Raw genomic sequence first — 22,764 nt, forward strand, 5'->3', positions numbered from 1 at the left:
GTTCGATCCCCTGTGCCACCATAAGCCAGAGCTGAGCAGTGCTCTGGTAATAATTAATAGTAATAATAATAATAATGGCTTCACATTCCTTTGAGGGCATTTTTTATTCCTTTCTTACTGCTTTAATGGAGAAAAAGGGAGAGATAAAGAACTCTTTTAGACTGGAACCCCACTCGCATCTTTTACTCAGGTAATATAGTCAGTACTTACTGAGTTTATTATGTGGAGGTTATCTGAACCTATGATGATTTCTCCTACTATCAGCTTAAATCTTTCTCTCAAGGTCATAACTTACCACCATGCCTGCAAACTAAAACCAGAACATGGTCAGTCAACCCTTGCCTCAAATTGGTTTTAGACTGGAGGTCCATGGGACATAGGAAAGTTATTCTATAGTCTGGCAGCAGGTGTCACTGTAGATAGCAGCTGAGTCACAGAAACCCCAGGTTTCAGCAGCATGAAAGCAAAAAAAAAAAATAGAGGAACCTTTACTTCTTCTCCTCTTCAGTAAAGGGTAGGAGGGAGAGAGGAGGGAGAAACTCATCTACAATAATTCTCAATTAGCAATTGTTTTAGAAAAGCAATTAACAGTTACCTCACCCCAACCATATTTCCCCACACCTTGTTGCTAACCAATTTTTGCAACCAAACAAGAGACTATGAATCTGACCCAGATCTGCCAGCTAGTCACCCAAGGCAGGGAGATACCTTCTTTGACAATGACATTCACAGAGCTCTGGCTTTGCAGGTTCCTCTCATCTTTGACAGTCAAGGTGAACACGTAGGTTCCCACTTGCAGCCCAGTCACAGTGGCGACAGTGCAGTTAGCATTCTTGAGCTGCACCCCATCAGGTCCCCTGGACAAAGAGAAACCAGAGGGTGGAGTAGTACCTATCTGCTGCTTTCCCTTCCCTGACTTAGCAGGAGGAGAAAATTATTACCTCAGCTCAGATATGAACTGTTGTTTCTCAGACCTTGAGAGGACATGTTTAAAAATATTCCACTTGTGGGGAGTCGGGCTGTAGTGCAGCAGGTTAAGCTCAGGTGGCGCAAAGCACAAGGACCGGCATAAGGATACCGGTTCAAACCCCAGCTCCCCACTTGCAGGGGAGTCACTTCACAGGCGGTGAAGCAGGTCTGCAGGTGTCTATCTTTCTCTCCTCCTCTCTGTCTTCCCCTCCTCTCTCCATTTCTCTTTGTCCTATCCAACAATGATGATAAAAACAATAATAACTACAACAATAAAACAACAAGGGCAACAAAAGGGAATAAATAAAATAAATATTTAAAAAATATATTCCACTTGTACAAAGTGTCATTTGGCCCCAAAAATATAGGCTACCTGCTGATCAGAAAATTCTATTCACCAGCTTTCAGATACATCTAGCCGTAGCTTTTATATGACCTTCTAGAACATTCAATTTTTTAAAAAACTTTTCCAGTCTGTAAAAGGAAGAAAGAATTCTGTGCAGGTCTCCAATCAAAAGAATGATTAAAGAGTGATATTTCTAAAAAGCATTGCTGGCCCAGTAGTTGGTTCAGCTCTTGCTAGCAAAGAAGGAAAATGTACTTCTCAATCACATGCCAAAATCCTGATGAAAAATCAGGGAAAGGAAATGGGCCAAGGTTACAGAAGAACTCTGAGGGTAAAATCACTCTCTTCTTAGAAGCAGCTCTAAAAGCAAAATTCTACCAGCTCTTGGGCAGGAGCCACAGATGGCCCAGGACATCTCACATCATTCATTCTTCCCCAGGCGTCATGCAGCAGCCTGCAACAAGAGAGTGAGCTCTGTGCCAACCTCTGGGCACAAAGTACACTCAACAAAGGGTTCTACTCAAGGAATAAAATACTCAAAGCTAGCCTTAAAATTACAAGACCAGAGAAATCTGTCAACTTCCAGGTTTTGCTTTGCCATTTAAATACCATCTCTGCCCCGAGTAGTGCCTCTTGGAAAAGAATTTCCTCTATGAAGCTATGCTAAGCAATATCATTCCTATTATAAACATAATAAAACTCTTCTAAAAAAAGGCTTATCAGCTTTTTTTCTTCAACAATTATAATTAAAATACACTGGGCTGGGCTGGTAAAACAACTCACTTGAATAGTGTGCTGTTTTGGCATATGCACAGCCCAGATTAGAGCCTGGACACCATTGCACTGAAGGAAGTTCAGTGCTATGGTGTCTATTTCTCACTCTCTCTCTCTAAATAAATAAATAAATAAGAATTTAAGGATTTGTGTAGAAATAAAATAAAAGAAGGAAAGGAAAAGGAAGGAAAACACATTGGGCTGAAGAAGATTAGGTTCCCCCAAAGATAAAAAAAACAAAACAAAAAAAAAAAACAAGAGCTGAGGGAAATAATCTCTAGAATTCAGTTCCCCAATTGTTAGTCAAGTGTTTTCTATATTCAAATTATAGCCCTTCCCCACTGTCTCTAATACCCTACTCAAAAACAAACAAAAACCAAAAACAAAACACCCTGTCTGTCCTATGGTTGCTACTTTTAGAAACTGAAGATTTTCGGTGTTGGTAGCACAGCGGGTTAAGTGTACATGGTGCGAAGTGCAAGGGCCAGCTTAACTTGCAGTTCGAGTCCTGGCTCCCCACCTGCAGGGGAGTTGCTTCACAGGCAGATAGGCAGGTGTTTATCTTTCTGTCCCCCTCTCTCCATTTCTTTCTGTCCAAACAACGATGACATCAACAACTACTACAACAACAATAAGGGCAACAAAAAGGAAAATAAATAAATAAATATTAAAAAGCCATCTATAAAAAAAAAAGAAACTGAAGGTTTTTAACTCTTCCTTGGAATTCTCTGCTTTCTGTAAATAATCTGAGTTCCATTTGTTATGATTTAAATGAACTGAAAGAAACTGTGAGAACTACGAATGGCTGGATTATATAACTACAATTAATAATTATTATTTGGGCTCCTGCCATTGGCCTCTGGCTAACATAATTGGTAAATGGTATCTTCAAGGAAACAGTAACAAAGTAATGCTTTCATTTTTGCAGATGAATTTTCAATTCTCCTTAATGATTGGATTGCCCAACCCCTCTGCCCAGCCTTACTCGGTTAATTTTGAGCAAAAGTATTTTTCTGCTCCATTACCCCTTCCTTCCTGCCTCTCAGTGTAATTAAACTATGCATTTTAGCAGATGGATTATACCTATAAAAGTACCAGGGCCACAAAGTGCTACCTGGGGATTAGCTGATAGTATGCATTCTTTATTTCTTATAAAAAATATTTTAGATCATCTTCTTAGAGTTGAAGTTTGTAAATGCAAACTTTTTTTTTCCCTTTCTCTTAGTTACCACCTCTTGGATAAGCCAGAATAAGTAAACTATTAAAAGCAAGTCAAGCGGGGAGTAAGGCGGCAGCATAGCGGGTTAAGTGCAGGTGGCGCAAAGCGCAAGGACCAGCTTAAGGATCCTGGTGTGAGCCCCTGGCTCCCCACCTGCAGGGGAGTCACTTCTCAAGCAGTGAAGCAGGTCTGCAGGTGTCTATCTATGTCTTCCCCTCCACTCTTCATTTCTCTCTGATCTAGCCAGCAATGACATCAATAACAATAATAACTACAACAATAAAAATAAAAACAAGGGCAACAAAAAGGGAATGAATAAATAAATATTTGGGGGGAAAAAGCATGCAAACATTATTCTCTAAAGGTCTGGAGCTTTTGTACAAAAACACTTACTGTGTTTTTTCCCAAAGATATGAGGTAATTTTCTGATCATCTGAACTTTTGCTGCCATCCAGGGTCGTGCTGTCCACAGGGAGGGTTAATTCTTTATCTGGGCCTGCATCTGCCTGAGGAGGCTTGTTGTTTTCTAGAAGACAGAGACTTAGAGGTCAAAAGCAGGTAGTTCAGCTGGAAAAAGTGGGGAACTGATTGTGACATATGTTCTGAAAGACAGAAGGACTCTGCTTCTGCTCACAAATGTCAGATATTGTGGAAGATATGAGTATAGTTTGGAAGTTCACAGTAAGACTTGTGAACACAATAGAAAGCATATAAAACAATTGTGAAAGGACATTATAGAACAGATGGAAGATATAGTGCAATGCTGAGTTGGAAATATAATTTCACAGAGTTGAAATGAAAGGTTCTGAGTGACAAGGTAGGGTTTTCGAATGGACGTAGGCCTTAAGCTAGCTCTTAAAGAATATGTTAGGAGTTGGGGTGGCGGGATTCTATCTGCTGCATATGCTCCAAGGCAGAACCATCCAAGGGCAGGGGCACAAGCTAAAGCTTCTGAAGTTCTCTCTCTCTCTCTCTCTCTCTGAAGAAAGCACAGGGAAAATGGACAGCAGAAGTTGCCAGGACAATAGAAGTTGCCATGGGTACTGCAGACTGGTGCCTCCCGCCTCTACCCTCAGATAGCTCAGGACCCAAACCCTATTCTCACCACAGCCTGCACCAGAAGGTTGAAACTCACCAGGTTGCACAATTACAGTCACTTGAGCAGTGGACTGCTGTCCTATTGTGTCAGTCACTGTGAGCTGGTAAGTGTAGTCTCCTTCTTGCATGGCAGAGAGTTGCAGGGTTGGTGTCCTAACACCCTGAATGAAAAAGCAGACTCCCAGAATCACATGATACATAAGTTCTATTCTAGTTGAGATGATTTTCATCCAGATTTTTTCTTACTTTAATAAAATCTTTTCTCTTTTAAAAATATTCATTTATGTATTTTACTTGATAGAGCAGAGAGAAATTGAGAGGGGAAGGGGAAATATAGAGGGAGAGAGACAGAGAGACACCTGCAGCACTGCTCATGAAGCTTGCCCCCTGCAGGTGGAGACCTGGGTCTATAGTCTGGTACCTCACCCAGACTTCTAAACCTTCACTGATATTAGGCAGTTACTACCCATTCAGCATAGTTAATTAATGTTTAATTATGTACTATGGGGCATTTTGTACAAGTTTCTGCCCTCAGGAGAAAAAAAAACAACAACAACAACGTATGCCAGAAAATAGCTCACCAGGTAGAGGGCATGCCTTGTAAGAGGTGAGGCTCTAGATTCAAACACCAGCATCACATGGAGGCACCACAGAACCAGAGAAAGCACCACAAAAGATAGAGCATGCTGTGGTCTCTCTCTACAACATATATTAAGTTTGATAAGTTTGCTTAAGAATAGTGGAAGGTACATACATAAGGTATGACAACTATAAGAAAAAAAGAGAGGAAGGGCTAGAGAGATAGCATAATGCTTATGCAAACAGACTCTCATGCCTGAGGCTCTGAGGTCTTAGGTTCAATCCCCTACACCACCACCATAAACCAGAGCTGAGCAGTACTTTGGTACAATAAAATAGGAAAAACAACAACAACAACAAAACAGTTCTCCTTGACACAGAAGCAGTTTCAAATAAAGTCACAAGGGAGAAAAGTACAATAAAATGTGCAGAGGTAACCAAGATCAGCCTCTGTGATCCAAACCAGAAAGTAGACCATGGACACGAAATAAAGTAACATAAGTTTTAAAACAGTGTTCTCTCTACTAAGGCAACACAGCGATCATAATCAAACTAATTCAATAAAATATGACAGCAACTCAAGATACTATATAATAACATGTTGCCCACATATAGGTTTAAAAAGATATTTCAAGAGCAAAGAAAACTAACGTATTAATTAAATTAAAGCCAGGTGAACTATGAGCTTCAAATCTGGAAGCATATACTTTTTGAGTGTCGGAAGGAACATTATAAATAATTTAGGGCAAACTTCCAATGCAAGACTTTTCTCTAGAACAGTGGGCAAAAACTGGCAGCCTGTGAGCTTGATCCAGCTTGTTTGGCTTGTTGTCTTAAAAGTCTGAAAAGTTCATAAATAAAGATCTAGATTTTTTTTTTCTTCTCTTGAAAAGCTGGATGATCTAGCATTATTAGGATCATATTTCAATGTGGTAACAACCAGCTAGACCTAAGAAGCAGCTCTGATTAAGGTTTATTAATCCAGTCTACCACTGTCTCCATCCAGTTTTCTTACTTAGGTGAGATGTCTACTGACAGATATTTTATATATATATATATATATATATATATATATATATATATATATATATATATAATTGGATAGGACAGAGAGAAATTGAGAGGAAGGGGAGATAGAGAGGGAGAGAGACAGAGAAACACCTACAGCCCAGCTTCACCACTTATGAAGCTTCCCTCTTGCAGGTGGGGAGCAGGGGTTCAAACCAGGGTCATTGTACACTATAACATGTGCGCTCAACCAGGTGCGCCACTGCCTGGCCTCCTACTGGCAGATCTTCTTAAATATCTCTGGAGAGATGCACATGCTCTAGTCAGGCATTCTACTCCAACTTATATAATGGAAATTTATACTCCAAAAACTTGTAAAATTTGACTCTATGGAGAGTAAGAAAAGGGTAAGAAGAGACATAAATTAATCACAGACACAAATTATAATAAAAGGCATAAATTAATGTTGCCTCCTACCTGCATCTCCACCACTTTCCCCTTGCTGGTTGGGCTGAGTGACCATTCATAGCTGTAGATGCCATGGTCATCAGTGCTCTGGTTTCCAGAGAGTGTGATGGAGTTTTGGGGCAAAGTGATCACTTGGTTGGGGCCTGCATTGGCCACAGGGGGGTAATCCACGGCTTTGTTCACTGTCAGGTTTGCTGTTGTTGAGTTAGTAGCTCCATTAGAGTCTACTACAGTCAAGCTGTTAGGGCAAAAGGAGGAGTGCAATCATAGATGGGCTTACAAAAAAAGGAGTAAATGTGATAAGTACTGAGAATCTCGGGTAAGAAATACCAAGGCAGTAGGGTTAGCTATTTTTACCCATTCTTCCTAAAACAAACAAACAAACAAACAAAACTAACAGTAAGGGTTTGCTTGTGCCAGGCATTGCTCCAAACACTGTATATCTCATTAAGTTCTCACAACAGTTCTATAAAGCACCATCCTCATTTTACTATGACAGAGTAGACAGAGAGAGTTAAAGTAAACTTGTCTGAGGTTACAGCATTTGAAAGTACTAGAGTCAGGAACTGAATCCAGGACACCAGTTTTCAGCACCATCTTGGTCTGCTGCTTGCAGGTGTCAATGCATATATCTTGATATGCATCACTTGGTATGGTCATCAGAACAATTATATTAAAAAGCTATCACTGACTTCACCTTACAGGAGGCTTAAAAAGGCTAAGCAATCTACCCAGGGCTACATAGTGAGCTAAGATGCAAGTCCATTCCCTAACTCTAAAGCCCAGAAACAAACTCTTAAGAAAAAAAAATGCTTGGCCTATATTCTTGCAGAGTTTAAAGATGCTGCAATAAATACAGCAAGCTCTGTCTGCACTAAGCTCTCCTCTCCTGACCCTGTTTCAGCTATATGCATATCACAAGAGTGGACATCCTGGGCAGACAGCCTCTGGGGTGAAGAAGAAGGGCTGACTCTGAGAAGATAGGAGTCTGAGATGGAGATGAATTCTCCTACGCAACAGTTCCACAATTTTTGCCAATGTGAATTTTTTTTTTTTGCAAGAGAAAAAAAATGTTCATTTATGAGAGCAGGCTTTTACCTAAATGATGCCTTCCAGCTGAACAGCCCAAAGCTTCTCTTGACACCTCAAAATGTGAGCATAAGCAAGCAAGGAGGTTTGGGCTCCTTCCATTTTGCCCACAGAAAGAGGAAAAGCACAGAAAAGACGTAATTTGTTTAAATCTCACCACCAGTCACAGATATAACCAGATATCTGTGAGCTTTTATCTTACAACCTCACATTCTATCTATGGTCTGAAGGTGATTTTTGGCATTATGGTCTTTAGAAAAAGAACACTGAAAAATCAGATCCACAGATCTGGACAAATTAGCCAACATTTGAAAAAGAAACTCATTTTTATTTTTTCCATTTTCTGTTGTTTTCACAGTTGTTTTTGTTTGTTTGAACACATCCCATTTGTCTTCTGCTTCAGAACAAAACAAAGTTCTAGGCTGATGGCAAAAAGGTAGTTAGTTGTCTATTACTCTTTCACTTCAAATAGTTCAAATGTTTCACATGTAAGGATCTTGGAACCAAACAGAACCTGATCTTAGAGCGGAAAAGAGACTACCCACTTCCATGTAAAACCAGAGGAGCAGAAGAAGTAAACGGAATACACCAAAATGGACCTTAATGGTAGTTGAACCTAAACCCACCATTTTATAGATTGAGAATCAGGAAAAAAAAAAAAAAAGAAAGAAAGAAAAAGGAAAGGTTTCCAAAATACCATCCACTTAAAACACTGTTAGGGGGCTAGGTGGTAGGATCAGGTTAAGCACATGTGGTGTGAAGCGCAGGACCCACATACGGATCCCAATTCAAGTTCCCATAGTGCAGGCACCAAGCCCCAGTGATAACTCTGGAGGGAAAAAAAAAAACACACTGTAAATTAATATAGCTAGAAGTTCAAACTCTGGAGTTAGACTGTGTCTATGACTTCAAACAAATCATTTACTTACTCTGTGCCTAAATTTCCTAGTCTGTAAAATAAGAGTAGTTTTAGTATTTTCATATGCAAAGAGCTCAGAACAATACTAAACACATAAATATTCAAGAGACAGTAACTACTACTGTTACTACTTTTTTTAAGAGACTGACCTGGCTCAAGCTATGTTCCATAAATGTTAAAATTTCTATTATTAGAAGTCTAAGGTAAATATACAAACGAGAACGCTCCAATCTAAATTGTACTGGCAATTAACTTTAATTTACCTAAAGTGTTGAATCAACGGGAGCATGTTAAGTCAGAATTTGTGCGTTTACTCCTATTATATAGGTTGTGCTAGGGCACTCATTACTGTGTCTGGGAGTGTTTAAAAGTTGACTAATCATGCAGTAAGGTCCTAAGGTTCCCTCCATCCTCTCCCCTCCCCTCCATTAAACCCCAATAAGGTAATTTGGAAAAGAAGAAGAAGAAAAAGAAGAAGGAGAAGGAGAAGGAGGAGGAGGAGAAGGAGAAGGAGAAGAAGAAGGAGAAAAAGGAGAAGAAGGAGAATAAGGAGAATAAGGAGAATAAGGAGGAGGAGGAGGAGGAGGAGGAGGAGGAGGAGGAGGAGAAGAAGAAGAAGAAGAAGAAGAAGAAGAAGAAGAAGAAGAAGAAGAAACTAATTATCCTTCCAAAAGGTGAAGACAAAAAAAAAAAAAGGAACTTGATGAATGAATGTGGCAGGCACATTCAGTAAAGCAAACACTTGATTGATCTGAAATGCAGTGGTCAGGACAGACACCCATCAGTGCCATACAAAAAAATCTCAATGCAACATAGAAAGAGGGAGAGATATCTCCTCCTCTCTGAAAATGATCTCAGAGAGCTTCACAGAAAACCAGGGTACTAAAAGATGGGCAGGACTCCAACCAATTCAAGGAAAGCAAAACAAACAAACAAAAAAAATCGGAGGGGAATAGGATGAGCCCTGACATAGGGATTAGAAAGTCTGCATTCTGGTTCTGGCTGTGCGACCTCAGAGAAGTTTGTTAACACACTGAGTCTGATTTTTCTCACAAGTAAAATGAGGATAGTTATCATAGTTATCACTCATAAAGTGGAAAGCTTTATGAGTGGTAATGCAGGGCTATAGTTGTCTCTGTCTCTCTCTTTTTTTATCTCCCCCTCTCCTTTCAATTTCTGTCTCTGTCCAATAATGAATAAATACACAAAGTTTTTGGAAATCTGCCAGGTAAGACTAAGGATAAAGATTAGCAGTGGTGGATCTTTGATCTACTATGCAAAAACCTTTGCCATAAAAAGTCATCCGTGCTGTACCTAAAATCACATGTGAGTTCAGCAAACCAATGGAAGCAAAAGGCTGTATTATCAACTGTCTTAGCTACTCCCATAAAAATGTAAAATATGGGAGTTGGGCGGTAGCCAGCGGGTTAAGCACATGTGGCGCAAAGCGCAAGGACTGGCTGTAAGGATCCCGGTTCGAGCCACCTGTTCCCCACCTGCAGGGGAGTCCCTTCACAGGCGGTGAAGCAGGTCTGCTGGTGTCTATCTTTCTCTCTCCCTCTCTGTCTTCCCCTCCTCTTTCCATTTCTCTCTGTCCTATCCAGCAACGACGACATCAATAACAACAATAATAACCACAGCAACAACAAAAGACAAGGGAAAAAAAGGGAAAATAAATAAATAAATAAATAAATTTTTAATGTAAAATACACAAGAGAAGAAAATAGACTATGGTAAACTTGAAGCCAGATCCTAATTTACCTGAATGTGTAGTTCCCAGGGACGAGTTTACTTAGTTTTAATATGGCCGTATCTCCAGAAATCTTCTCTTCTCTCAGAGGTCCCTTAAGTTCTTCCCAAAGGTACTTGACGATTTTATCATCATCAGTGCTTTCTTGACCATAAAGAATATCAGTTACAACATGAGAGCACAGGGTCCCAGCACTTACACAGCTTATACAAATCAGGTCAAGTGCTCAGAGATTTTAGGCTAGAAAACATGAAATTACAGACTATCTCTCCAGAGTGTTTCTTCCCTAGGAATATTGGGTCATTCTGCTTCTCTATGAATATTTCACTGTGCAGTTTTTCAAGAATTCCAACACAGGCAACCTCTGGTTAAAATGCTACTGTATAAAATAAGGAAATTAAAAAAAAAATCCTTAACCACATGGAAAAACACTCAGCCTTACTTAAATGCAATTTAAAATTACACATATCAGATTGGCAAAAACCAAAGTTCCTAACATAGTATAAGGTTACAGGTATGGAAAAAGAAGCCCTTGTATAAGCTCTATAAAGAACAACTTAGGTCTGGGGAGACAGCATAATGGTTATGCCCGACTTTCATGCCTGAGGCTCCAAGCTCCAGGTTCAATCCCTAGCACTACCACACTCCAGAGTTGAGTAGTGCTCTGATCTTTTTCTTTGTGTCTTGCTTTCTGTAGTTCTCTCTCATTAAAATACAACAGATAGGGGCCAGGCGGTGGCGCACCTAGTAGAGTACACACATTACAGTGTGCAAGGACCTGCGTTCAAGCCCCTGGTCCCCACCTATAAGGGGAAAGCTTCACGAGGGGTGAAGCAGGGCTGCAGGTGTCTCTCTGTTTCTCCCCCTTTCCATCTCTCCCTCTCCTCTCAATTTCTGGCTGTTTCTATCCAATAAATAAAGATAAAAAGATAAAATAGAACAGATAAAGGAGAAAAACGGCAACAACTTCTTGTCAGTGTTCTGCTCAAAATATTATTTAAAAAAAAAAAAAGAGGGTGGAGGTAGAGAGCATAATGGTTATGCAAAAAGCTTCATGCCTGAGGCTCCAAAGTGCCAGGTTCAGTTCTTGGCACCACCATAAACTAGAGTTGAGTAGTGCTCTGGTAAAAGAAATATATATATTCATGAAAAAAAAAGAATTTAGCAATATTACCTTTGCCCCAGCAATTCCTCTTCCTAGAACTTACTCTTTTTTTAAAAAATAATTTAACCTTTTTAGACATTTTTTCTCTTTAAAAAATATTTATTTATTTATTCCCTTTTGTTGTCCTTGTTTTATTGTTGTAGTTGTTGTTGGATAGGATAGAGAGAAATGGAAAGAGGAGGGGAAGACAGAGGGGGGGAGAGAAAGACAGACACCTGCAGACCTGCTTCACTGCCTGTGAAGCGACTCCCCTGCAGGTGGGGAGCCAGGGACTCAAACCGGGATCCATACAGCTGGTCCTTGCACTTTGTGCCACGTGCGCTTAACCCACTGCACTACTGCCTGACTCCTCCTAGAATTTATTCTATAGATACTTACATGTGTTGAGTGTTTTACATGTACATGTGTTAAATGCCATATTTATAGGATATAGTAACATAATACAAATAGATAAAAGTTAACTAGGCCAATACCCATGTCCAGAGGAGAAGCAATTACAGAAGCCAGACCTTCTGTACCCCATAATGGTCCTGGGTCCATGCTCCCAGAGGGATAAAGAGTAGGGAAGCTTCCAATAGAAGGGACAGGATGTGGAACTATGGTGTTGGGAATTGTATGGAATTTCCTACGGTCTTGTTGATCATTATTAAAAAATAAATGAATAAATAAATAAATGTAATCTAGGGGCTGGGTGGTAGTGCACCTGGTTGACCGCACATGTTACAGTGTGCAAGGACCCAGATTTGAGCTCCCTGGTCCCCACCTGCAGAGGGAAAGCTTCATGAGTGGTGAAGCAGGTGTCTCTCTGTTTCTCTCTCTATCTCCCCCCCTCAATTTCTGGCCATCTCTATCCAATAAATAAAGATAATTTTAAAAAAATTAAAAATAATCTAAACAGTTACCAATAGAATTGTTCGAAAGTAAGTATACATTTATATAATGAAAGAACACCTCAGTATAATGAAAGACTAGGTAATGGTTAAAAGGGAAACTATAGGTAGAGGGCAGGAGGTAGCTTGTTGGGCAGAGACTTTACGGAGCAGGTTTGAGCCCCTGGCTACTGCAATGGGAGTGTCTACAGTGGAGAGGTACTGTGGCGTCTCTCCTCTCAGATTCTCTCTTCCTTTCACCTTCTATCTAGAAATTTTTTTAAAAAAATATCTGTTTATTCCCTTTTGTTGCCCTTGTTGTTTTATTGTTGTAGTTACTGATGTAATTGTTGGATAGGACAGAGAGAAATGGAGAGAGGAGGGGAAGACAGAGAGGAGAGAAAGACAGACACCTGCAGACCTGCTTCACCGCCTGTGAAGCGACCCCCTGAAGGTGGGGAGGCGGGGGCTTGAACTGGGATCCTTGCCCTTTGTGCCGCCTGCGCTTAACCCGCTGCGCTATCGGCCGACTCCCTAGAAATGTTTTTTTAAAAAACTGGTCACTGGGAGTGGTGGAATAGCGCAGTCACCAAGTCCCAGCAATAATCCTGGTGGCCAAAGTAGGGGGTGGGCATGGGGGGAAGGGGTGGAGAGACAGAAAAGAAGAAAAACAGAGTGGCAAGGGAAATGGTTCAGTGGGTGGAATGCATGATTTTAAGTCATGAAAGGCCCTTGGTTCAATCCCTGGTACCACATACCATTTGGGTCTCTGTCTCTCATAAAATAAGTGGATAAGATAGCATAATGGTTATGCAGACAGACTCTAATGCCTGTGGTTTCCAAGGTCCCAGATTCAATTCCCCACAGTACTATAAACCAGAGCTGAGCAGTGCTCTGGGAAAAATAAATACATAGATAAATAAATAAATACTAAAATGAAAGAGAATAAAGAGGTTTTCTTAAACAGTAATTCAGAAAAATTCTTCAACATAGAAAAGCAAGCATCATATACACCAGTATGCACAGTTTGTTTATGTAAGTAAGGGGTAGTTAGGAGACTGTACCGGTGGTGATTATTTTCACTGTACACCTCAACATATTATTTAACTTTAACTTAATCAAAAATAGAAAATAAATTTCTAATAAATAATTTCCTACCACTCTTATAAGTGCTTCTTCCTGTCCTCTTTTTTTTTAAACCTTTTTTTAAAAAAATTATTTATTTTCCCTTTTGTTGCCCTTGTTGTTTTTATTGTTGTTGTAGTTATTATTGTTGTCGTCGTTGTTGGATAGGACAGAGAGAAATGGAGAGAGGAGGGGAAGACAGAGAGGGGGAGAGAAAGATAGACACCTGCAGACCTGCTTCACCGCCTATGAAGCGACTCCCCTGCAGGTGGGATTCTTATGCCAGTCCTTGCGCTTTGTGCCATGTGCACTTAACCCACTGTGTCCTGTCCTCTTTTCAATAATTCACTTTATGTTGTCTCATATGAGCTAGAGAGTCATGTGAGAGAAGTCAGGCATACAAGTCCTATGCTCAAACAGCTGAGCAATTTCTATTGGCTGCTTTCCTAGCCTGTCTTTTCCCTCCTAGTCCTGCCATTCCCCATCCCCCACCTCCTCTTCTTGTTAGAACCAGCTACATAAAATGCTTAACTCTTGCCAGAGACTTGTCTGCTAAAGCAGTAAATGCCTTTGCCAAAAATCTATTACTGGTGCCAAGACAGAAGTAACAGAGCATTAGTAGGTCTCAAAAGAAACCAAAAAAACACTGATGACAGGACAGGTCTGCAATCTCCTATATGCACATAGCCAGCATCAATAACAAAGACCTGGAAATGCATCATCTCCCCCTCCAAGTGGTACAGGTGATGTTACTCAAAAATAGTTTGTTAATAAGCACAGACGAGTGTGGAGTGTCTACTGTAAGTCTCTCTAGGGGAAGGCTACTAAGAATCTTGCTAGGTGGTGATGTCTAGATAAGATCTCCTTGGTCAAGTCTCTTGATTAGTCATGCTGCCATGCAGGAAGGAGCTATTTCCATAACTAGAGGATGGCAATTCCATTTAAGCAAATTTGTGAACCAGCAAGTTTCAAGTAAAATAATGTCAAAATCATAAATTATTGTGCTTTCTTTTTTTAAATATATATATTTTTTGCCCCCAGGGTTATTGCTGGGGCTCAGTGTCTGCACATGAATCCACTGCTCCTGAAAGCCATTTTTTCCCTTTTGTTGCCCGTTGTTTTATAGTTGTTGTGGTTATTATCGTTGTTATTGATATCGTTGTTGTTGGATAGGACAGAGAGAAATGGAGAGAGGAGGGGAAGACAGAGAGGGGGAGAGAAAGATAGACATCTGCAGACCTGCTTCACTGCCTGTAAAGCGACTCCCCTGCAGGTGGGGAGGAGCTAGGGGCTTGAACCAGGATCCTTAAGCTGGTCCTTGCGCTTTGTGCCACGTGTGCTTAACCCACTGCACTATCATCTGACCCCCTTTTAAAATATTTTAAATTTATTTATTACTAGATATATATAGAGAGAAATTAAGAGGGGGTGGTAGAGAGGGAGGAGACAGGAAGACACCTACACCCTTGCTTCACCACTCATAAAGCTTTCCCCCTGCAGGTGGGGACCAAAGACTTGAACCCAGGTCCATGCGCACTGTAATGTGTGTGCTTAACCAGGTGCACCACTGCCTGGCCCCTCTGCTTTCTTTTTTTAAATAAACATTTTAATGTATTTATTATTGGATAGATACAGAGAGAAATTGAGAGGGGAGGAAGAGATAGGGAGAGAGACAGAGGGGACAGAGGGACACCTACAGCCCTGCTTCACCACTTGTAAGGCTTCTCCCCCACACACCGCAGGTGGGGACCAGGAGATTGAACCTGGGTCCTTGAGCACTGTAATGTGTGTGCTTAACCAGGTGCACCACTGCCTAGTCCCTTATTCTGCTTTCTTACCATCTCAGAGAAGTAACTAAAGTAACTTTACTCATACAATTCAATCCACATGGGGCCTTTTCTTTCTTTCTTTCTTCCTTTCTTTCTTTCTTTCTTTCTTTCTTTCTTTCTTTTTTTTTTTTTTTTTATCAGAGCACTGCTTAGCAAGGAACAGAATCTGGGACCTTGGAGCCTCAGGCATGAGAGACCCTTTGCATAACCATCATGCTACCTACCCTCTCACTAATCAGTTGCTTCTAAGGCTCTCTGCATTCCCATAATATGGACAAGGAGACTATCCTACACAGAATGAAGATTCAGCTGCTCCAAACAGTTACCTTCTAGAATACACAGTGAGCATTCTTCTAAAATATTATGCTTAGACAAGTACTCACGGCTGCCATCAATGACTGTAGATGTGGTTGGCAGAGAGATCTCCTGGAACTGTGGTGACACGATGGCCACAGGGGGCTGATTCTTACGAGGCTCTACAAGATAAGTACCCAAAAGGAGCTTTATGAATTATAGGGGGTGCAAGCCATATCTGGGTTATTTCTGTTACAACTACGCTATGATTCATGGTTTAAACATTATCAAATAGGGAAGTCATAAGGACATGTTGCCATTCTAATATAAGATATCAGGGAGTACAAAAGCCTCTTCCAAATGCAACTATTCCTAAGACTATGCTCTGTGAATTCTTTCAATACTTATGTGCTATCTAGTTCATGAAAAATACAATATGTAGCAGCAAGGTGACTACAGTGTACAACAAATAAGCTCTATGTAATAAAGGTCTTGACAAGCAAACTGTCCCTTGGTACAAACTGTGTTGAAAAGATAATGGTGACTTCTCAAGTATCCTGAGCTGACTGTGTGAGATGTGTTGGCCTGAGTGAGAGGAAGTTCACAAATGCTGATCACATATTTAAAGTGAAAAGATTAGGTGCTGGGGCTATAGTATAATAGTTGTACAAAAAGACTTTGAAGCCTGAGACTGGGAATTCTCAAGTTTGATCCCCAGTACCACTATAAACCAGAGCTGGGCAGAGCTCTAATCTTTCTCTCTGTGCCTTTCTTTCTCGCTCTCACTAAAATAAAGTAAAAATATTAAAAAATGGGGAGTCGGGTGGTAGCACAGGGGGTTAAACGCACATGGCGCAAAGTGCAAGGATTAGCTTAAGGATCCTGGTTTGAACTCCTGGCTCACCACCTGCAGGGGAGTCACTTCACAGGTGGTGAAGCAGGTCTGCAGGTGTCTATCTTCCTCTCCCCTCTGTCTTCCCCTCTTCTCTCCGTTTCTCTATGTCCTATCCAACAACAATAACAGCAATAACAACTATAATAATAACAACAACGATAAACAACAAGGGCAACAAAAAGGGAAAAAATGGCCTCCAGGAGCAGTGGATATGTAGTGCAGGCACTGAGCCCCAGCAATAGCCCTGGAGACTATATATATATATATATTAAAGTGAAAGGATTAATTTTGCCACAAAGTTTAAGAGGTTAAAAAATCTATTACCGATGGGACCGGCAGAAGGATCCCGGTTCGAACCCTGGCTCCCCACCTGCAGGGGAGTCGCTTCACAAGCAGTGAAGCAGGTCTGCAGGTGTCTATCTTTCTCTCCTCCTCTCTGTCTTCTCCTCCTCTCTCCATTTCTCTCCTATCCAACAACGACAACAACAATAATAACTACAACAATAAAACAACAAGGGCAACAAAAGGGAATAAATAAATAAAATAAATATTAAAAAAAAATCTATTACCGGGAGTCAGGCGGTAGCGCAGGGGGCTAAGTGCGTCTGGCGCAAAGCACAAGGACGGGTGTAAGGATCCCGGTTCGAGCCCCTGGCTCCCCACCTGCAGGGGAGTCGCTTCACAAGTGGTGAAGCAGGTCTGCCAGGTGTCTTATATTTCTCTCCCCCTCTCTGTCTTCCCCTCCTCTCTCCATTCTTCTCTGTCCTATCCAACAACAACGACATCAGTAACAAAACAAGGGTAACAAAAGGGAATAAACAAATATTAAAAAAAAAAAATCTATTACCATCAAAGACAGAAAATAATACTAGGGATTTTCAACTTTCCCAAATCTCTCTGAAAATGAAAAATGAGATAACCTGTTATTGCACTGAAACAGCAGAACACTTTGAAAGAACTACAGGAAAAGTTAAAGAGGCTGCCAGAGTTTAAATGACAAACTCAGTACAAAAGATTACATTTCTAGGAAGAGATCAGAAAGAGCTAGCTACTTGGCTGGTTCTTTTACATGTTTCTCCAAGGCCTCTGACTTTCTTGTGTTTCTTAACTACAAACAGATGGTTCTCTCTCACCATCCCTTGCTTATAGAAGCAATCTATCGGATAAGCTATTGTTTAGGTCATATTGCACTGTGGACCATGTGCCTTAATGTTTCCCTGCCCAACTAACTGTTCCAAACAGGACCAAAGTATATATTCTACCATCTTGAATTTTCATTACACTGAACTAAAAATTTCCCAATAAACATATTACAAAATAATAATAATAATAAATTTAAAAACTTATAGTTAGGCCGGGTGATTGTACACCTAATTGAGTGAACATATTACCATACACAAGGACTAGAGTTCAAGACCCCAGTCCCTACCTGCAGTGGGAAAAGCTTCACGAGTGGTGAAGCAGTGTTGCAGGTGTCTCTCTCCTTCCTCCCTATTGATTTCTCTCTGTTTCTATCCAATAATAAATAAGTTAATAATAATTATTTTTTTTAAACAGCCCTACAGTTATATCTCCACCTCCTTGGGTATCCTGAAGAGAGAGCAATGGAGATATGGCCAGGCTGGGAAACATACCTGGCTTGACGGTCACATTCACATAACCTTCCCCATGGGAATTTTGACCATCTACAATCACTTTGAATTCATACAGTCCTGGGGTGAGCTGCAGAAGTTAGAGAAGATATTTTACACAAACACAAAGATCAGCAGTTACATTTAAAGTAACATTTATATTTAAATCTTCCTATGCTTTTTTTTTTTGCACACTTTCCCTGCACTGCTTCCAAAATGGAAAAACTAGCTGAAGAGATGAAACAATGAATTATAAACTGAAAAAAATATATAGCTTTTAATGTGGATCTTATTACTAGCTGACTCTAAAACAACAGAAGGGATTTCAATATCTCAGCACTCTCATTTTCTTTTTCAGAAGAACATTAAGGGCCCAACTATCCTACTTCATAGAGTTATGAAATTAAAACAATCATCTCTGCAAAGAAAAACATTTTGTAAAAACACCAAATAGCTCCCAAATATCTAAGTATTTTCCCCTCCTGATTTCCCCTAATTTTATGAACATAATAAAAAGAAAAAAAATCACCACAACCTTACTATCCTAATGCATCAATTAATCATTTTCTTGCTTCCTTCCAGTCCTCCGCTATATACAAATATCTAAAATTTCATTAGTTCAACAAATATTCATGGAGCATGAATACATATCACCCATTGTCCTAGGCTTAGAATGTGAAGATAAGTATGATTCCTACCTTCAAGAAGTTCATATTTCAATAATTTTTTAGAGTAACAAAAAGCAAAGTGTGTATCACACTTGAGTTTTCTTCTTCCACTCATTTAGCATGGAAACTCCCACCATTATAATGTTCTTTTTAATAGTCATCTAACAGCTGCAAAGTAGTACATGACTAAATGAGCTATATTTTACATAAGCATTGTTAAATATTTGGGTTAGGCTGTTTCCAGTTTCTTAAAATTATAACTCATGCTGTGATGAACATCTGTCAGGTAAATGGTGTTTATTCTTTCAGATCCTCTTCTTTGGGCAAATGCTAATAGACTACATGTAGCAATACACAAACTTTCTTCTTGTAATGTTGTCCTTCCTTGGTTTTCAATTCCCTGCTCACTACTCATCATTTCTTTCAGTTTTTGCCTCTTTCCATAGCTTTAAAGGCAGTGTTAGCAAGGCTTCCAATAACAGCAAGCTTATTTCTTCATTCTTCTTAGAATGATCTCATTTACTACTATGACATAATTTACAGCCCTGACTTGTATCCTGAGCTTCTACACCAATTACTTTACTAAGCACCTCCATTTAAATAGAGGTACTCAAAAGTACTCTCTGTCCAAAAATGAATTAATCATCTGCAAACCTCTCTCAGATCTGCTCTTCTTTCTGCCCTTCCTCATTTAGTGAATATCAACATGTTGGAGCAGCATACACCTAGGTGTCTAAGCCAATCAAATACAATTATTCTAGTTTTCTCTCCCTCAATACTCCCATCCAGTTAACTACCAACAAATTTATTAAATCAACCTCCACATTTCTCATATCACTTAACTTCTCTCCATTTTTACTGCTATCACTTTAGTTTTTTAAATGTATTTTAAGATGTCTATTTATTTATTAATGAGAAAGAAGAAAGACAAAGAACCAGACATCTCTCTGGTACATGTGTTGCCGGGGATTGACTCAGGATCTCATGCTTGAGAGTCTAATGCTTTATCCACTGGGCAACCTCCCGACCACATCACCTTAGTTTTTTAAGGTAGAATAAAAATAAAGGATCGGGGTAGATAGCATAATGGTTATGCAGAAAGAATCTCATGCCTGAGGCTCCAAAGTCCCCACACCACCATTAGCCTGAGCTAAGCAGTGCTCTGGTAAAAAAAAAAAAAAAAAAAAAAAAATATATATATATATATATATATATATATATATATATATATATGCCATCTACAGGACCACAAAAAAACATGAGCATTAAAAATAAAAAGTTCCTTCAGCAGGGAAGCAATTACAGAAGCCAGACCTTCCACCTTCTGCAACCCACAACGACCCTGGGTCCATAATCCCAGAGGGATAGAGAATGGGAAAGCTATCAGGGGAGGAGATGGGATATGGAGATCAGGTGGTAGGAATTGTGTGGAGTTGTACCCCTCCTATCCTATGGTTTTGTTAATGTCTCCTTTCTTAAATAAATAAAAAATTAAAATTAAAAAAAAAAAAAAAAGTTCCGGGAGCTGGGTGGTAGTGCAGAGGTTAAGCGCACATGGTGCAAAGTGCACAGACCGGCATCTGGATCCCAGTTCAAGCCCCTGGCTCCCCACCTGCAGGGGGGTCACTTCACAAGCAATGAAGCAGGTCTACAGGTGTCTTATCTTTCTCTCCCCCTCTGTCTTCACGTCCTCTCTGGATTTCTCTCTGTCCTATCCAACATAATAACAACAACAACAATAAACAACAAGGGCAACAAAAGGGAAAAAAGCTTAAAAAAAAAAAAAAAGAACAATTCCGTCTTGGTTGGAGCGCGAAGATACCATGTGAAGTGAGATGAGTCAGAAACAAAAGGATGAATATGGGATGATCTCACTTATAAAAGTTGAAAAACAAGATCAGAAGGGCTAACTCTAAACAAAACTTGGACTGGAGTTGGTGTACTGCACCAAAGTAAAAGACTCTGGGGTGGGTGGGTCCTGAAACATGTTGGCAGAAGAAGACCTAGCAGGGTTGTATTGTTATGTGGAAATGTTATGCATGTACTAACTATTGTATTTTACTGTTGACTGTAAACCATTAATCCCCCAATAAAAAATTTAAAAAAGAAAAAAGTTCCTGTTCCAATCTACTATTTAATAGCTTTGTGAACTTTGACCAAATTACTTTATTTTTCCAATTTTGAGTTTTGTCATTTATAAGACAGAGATTAACATCTATACCTAAGGACCATTACAAAGATTAGATGAAATAACTACATAAATCAATTACCATTATCTCTTGGTATATGGTAATTGACTAGATTATTTTAAAGTTTTAGTTATCTAGTTTTTTTGTTCAGGTTATTATCATCTTAAAACATCTACATTTCCCCACAAATTCCCCACAGGTTACCCTAGTTTAAATCTTATGTCAAGAATATTGGGATATACCCTATAATCCAAAATAAATAAATAAATAAATAAACCCCAAAATAATAACGGGGTTGGGCGGTAGCGCAGCGGGTTAAGTGTGTGTGGCGCCAAGCGCAAGAACCGGCGTAAGGATCCCGGTTGGAGCCTCGGCTCCCCACCTGCAGGAGAGTCGCTTCACAGGCGGTGAAGCAGGTCTGCAGGTGTCTATCTTTCTCTCCTACTCTCTGTCCCCTCCTCTCTCCATTTCTCTCTGTCCTATCCAAAAACAAACGACATCAACAATAACAATAAAAACCACAACAAGGCTACAACAACAAGGGCAACAAAAGGGGGGAAAAATGGCCTCCAGAAGCAGTGGATTCATGGTGCAGGCACTGAGCCCCAGCAATAACCCTGGAGGCAAAAAAAAAAAAGTAAATAATAACGCTACGCTTGAGGGGGCCAGGTGATGGTGTACCTGGTTAAGCAATCACATTACAGTGTGCAACGACTCAGATTCAAGGCCCTGGTCCCCACTTGCATGGGGAAAGCTTCATGAGTGGTGACATAGTGTTGCAAGTGTCTCTTCATCTTTCTCCCTTTCTGTACTCCTCTTCCCTCTTGGGGAGTTGGGCAGTAGTGCAGCAGGTGAAGTGCACTTGGCAAAGCGCAGGACCCCCTTAAGGATTCCTGGTTGGAGTCAACGGCACCCCACCTGCAGGGAAGTCGCTTCACAGGTGGTGAAGCAGGTCTGTAGGTGTCTATCTTTCTCTGCCCCTCCTCGCTCCATTTCTTTCTGTCCTATCCAACAATGATAACATCAATAATAACTACAACAATAAAACAACAAGGGCAACAAAAGGGAATAAATAAATATTTTTTAAAAACTATGCTTGAGCATAGCATATATTTCATATATCTTTTCTCTTGGGATGGAAAGAAACCATTCTATACCCCACTGGATTCATCAGAGGCTGAACAAATAAACATGACAGGAGCTGATAAGAGAAATACTAAAGGGAATTTTATTAATGGTTTGATGTTCTGTACACATGGGAAAGATTCAGAAATTCTGAGTAGCTCACTCTGTGCCCCTACATATTATCTTAAATATAACTAGCATCACTAATGCAGAGGACATTGGGAAGAGAAAAACAAGGAAAGTTATTTAAATCGGTAAGTGTGGGGGCCGGGTGGTGGCATACTTGGTTATGCACACATAGAACTAGGTGGAAGGGCTCCGAGCAAGGATCTGGGCTCCAGACCCTGACTCAACAGGGAACAACACTTCACAAGTGGTAAGGCAGGTCTGCAGGTTTCTATCTTTCTCTCTCCTTATCTCCCCTCCCCTCTCAACTTCTCTCTGTCCTTTTGAATAAAATAGAAAAAAAGGATGGTGGGGGAATGGCTGCCAGAAGCAGTGGATTTGTAGTGCCTGCATGGAGCCCCAGTGATAACCCTGGAGGCAAGAAAAAAAATTGGGGGTGGGGAGCATAACTAAATACAAAGCATATTTCATTCTCTCCACAGATCAGATCCTTCCTAAGAGAATCCTTTCTATCAAAGGCCCCAGGGAGAGTTGGCAGATCTTTGTTTCCCTAGACCCTTGAGGTATATCAGTTTTCTTAACACTAGACACTGGCTGTTTAGCATGGGGTCATTAACATTAAATAAATA

The 22,764-nt window shown here is 40.2% G+C and overlaps 1 protein-coding gene across 3 annotated transcripts in view; it reads right to left on the reverse strand.

The window, feature by feature from the left end:
- KIAA0319L (KIAA0319 like) overlaps positions 1 to 22,764 on the reverse strand; it is a 168,070-nt gene that overhangs the window by 31,374 nt on the left and 113,932 nt on the right. For all 3 annotated transcript variants that reach the window (XM_060205869.1, XM_060205871.1, XM_060205870.1), the window contains exons 7-13: positions 18,031 to 18,118; positions 15,591 to 15,683; positions 10,231 to 10,363; positions 6,471 to 6,699; positions 4,444 to 4,567; positions 3,702 to 3,834; positions 709 to 857 (exon numbers count right to left, since the gene is read on the reverse strand). In XM_060205869.1, coding sequence (XP_060061852.1) covers positions 709 to 857; positions 3,702 to 3,834; positions 4,444 to 4,567; positions 6,471 to 6,699; positions 10,231 to 10,363; positions 15,591 to 15,683; positions 18,031 to 18,118 — 949 coding nt within the window. The remainder of the gene's footprint in view (positions 1 to 708; positions 858 to 3,701; positions 3,835 to 4,443; positions 4,568 to 6,470; positions 6,700 to 10,230; positions 10,364 to 15,590; positions 15,684 to 18,030; positions 18,119 to 22,764) is intronic.

This window comes from Erinaceus europaeus, chromosome 13 (genome assembly GCF_950295315.1).
Source record: "Erinaceus europaeus chromosome 13, mEriEur2.1, whole genome shotgun sequence".
NCBI classification, from domain to species: domain Eukaryota; kingdom Metazoa; phylum Chordata; class Mammalia; order Eulipotyphla; family Erinaceidae; genus Erinaceus; species Erinaceus europaeus.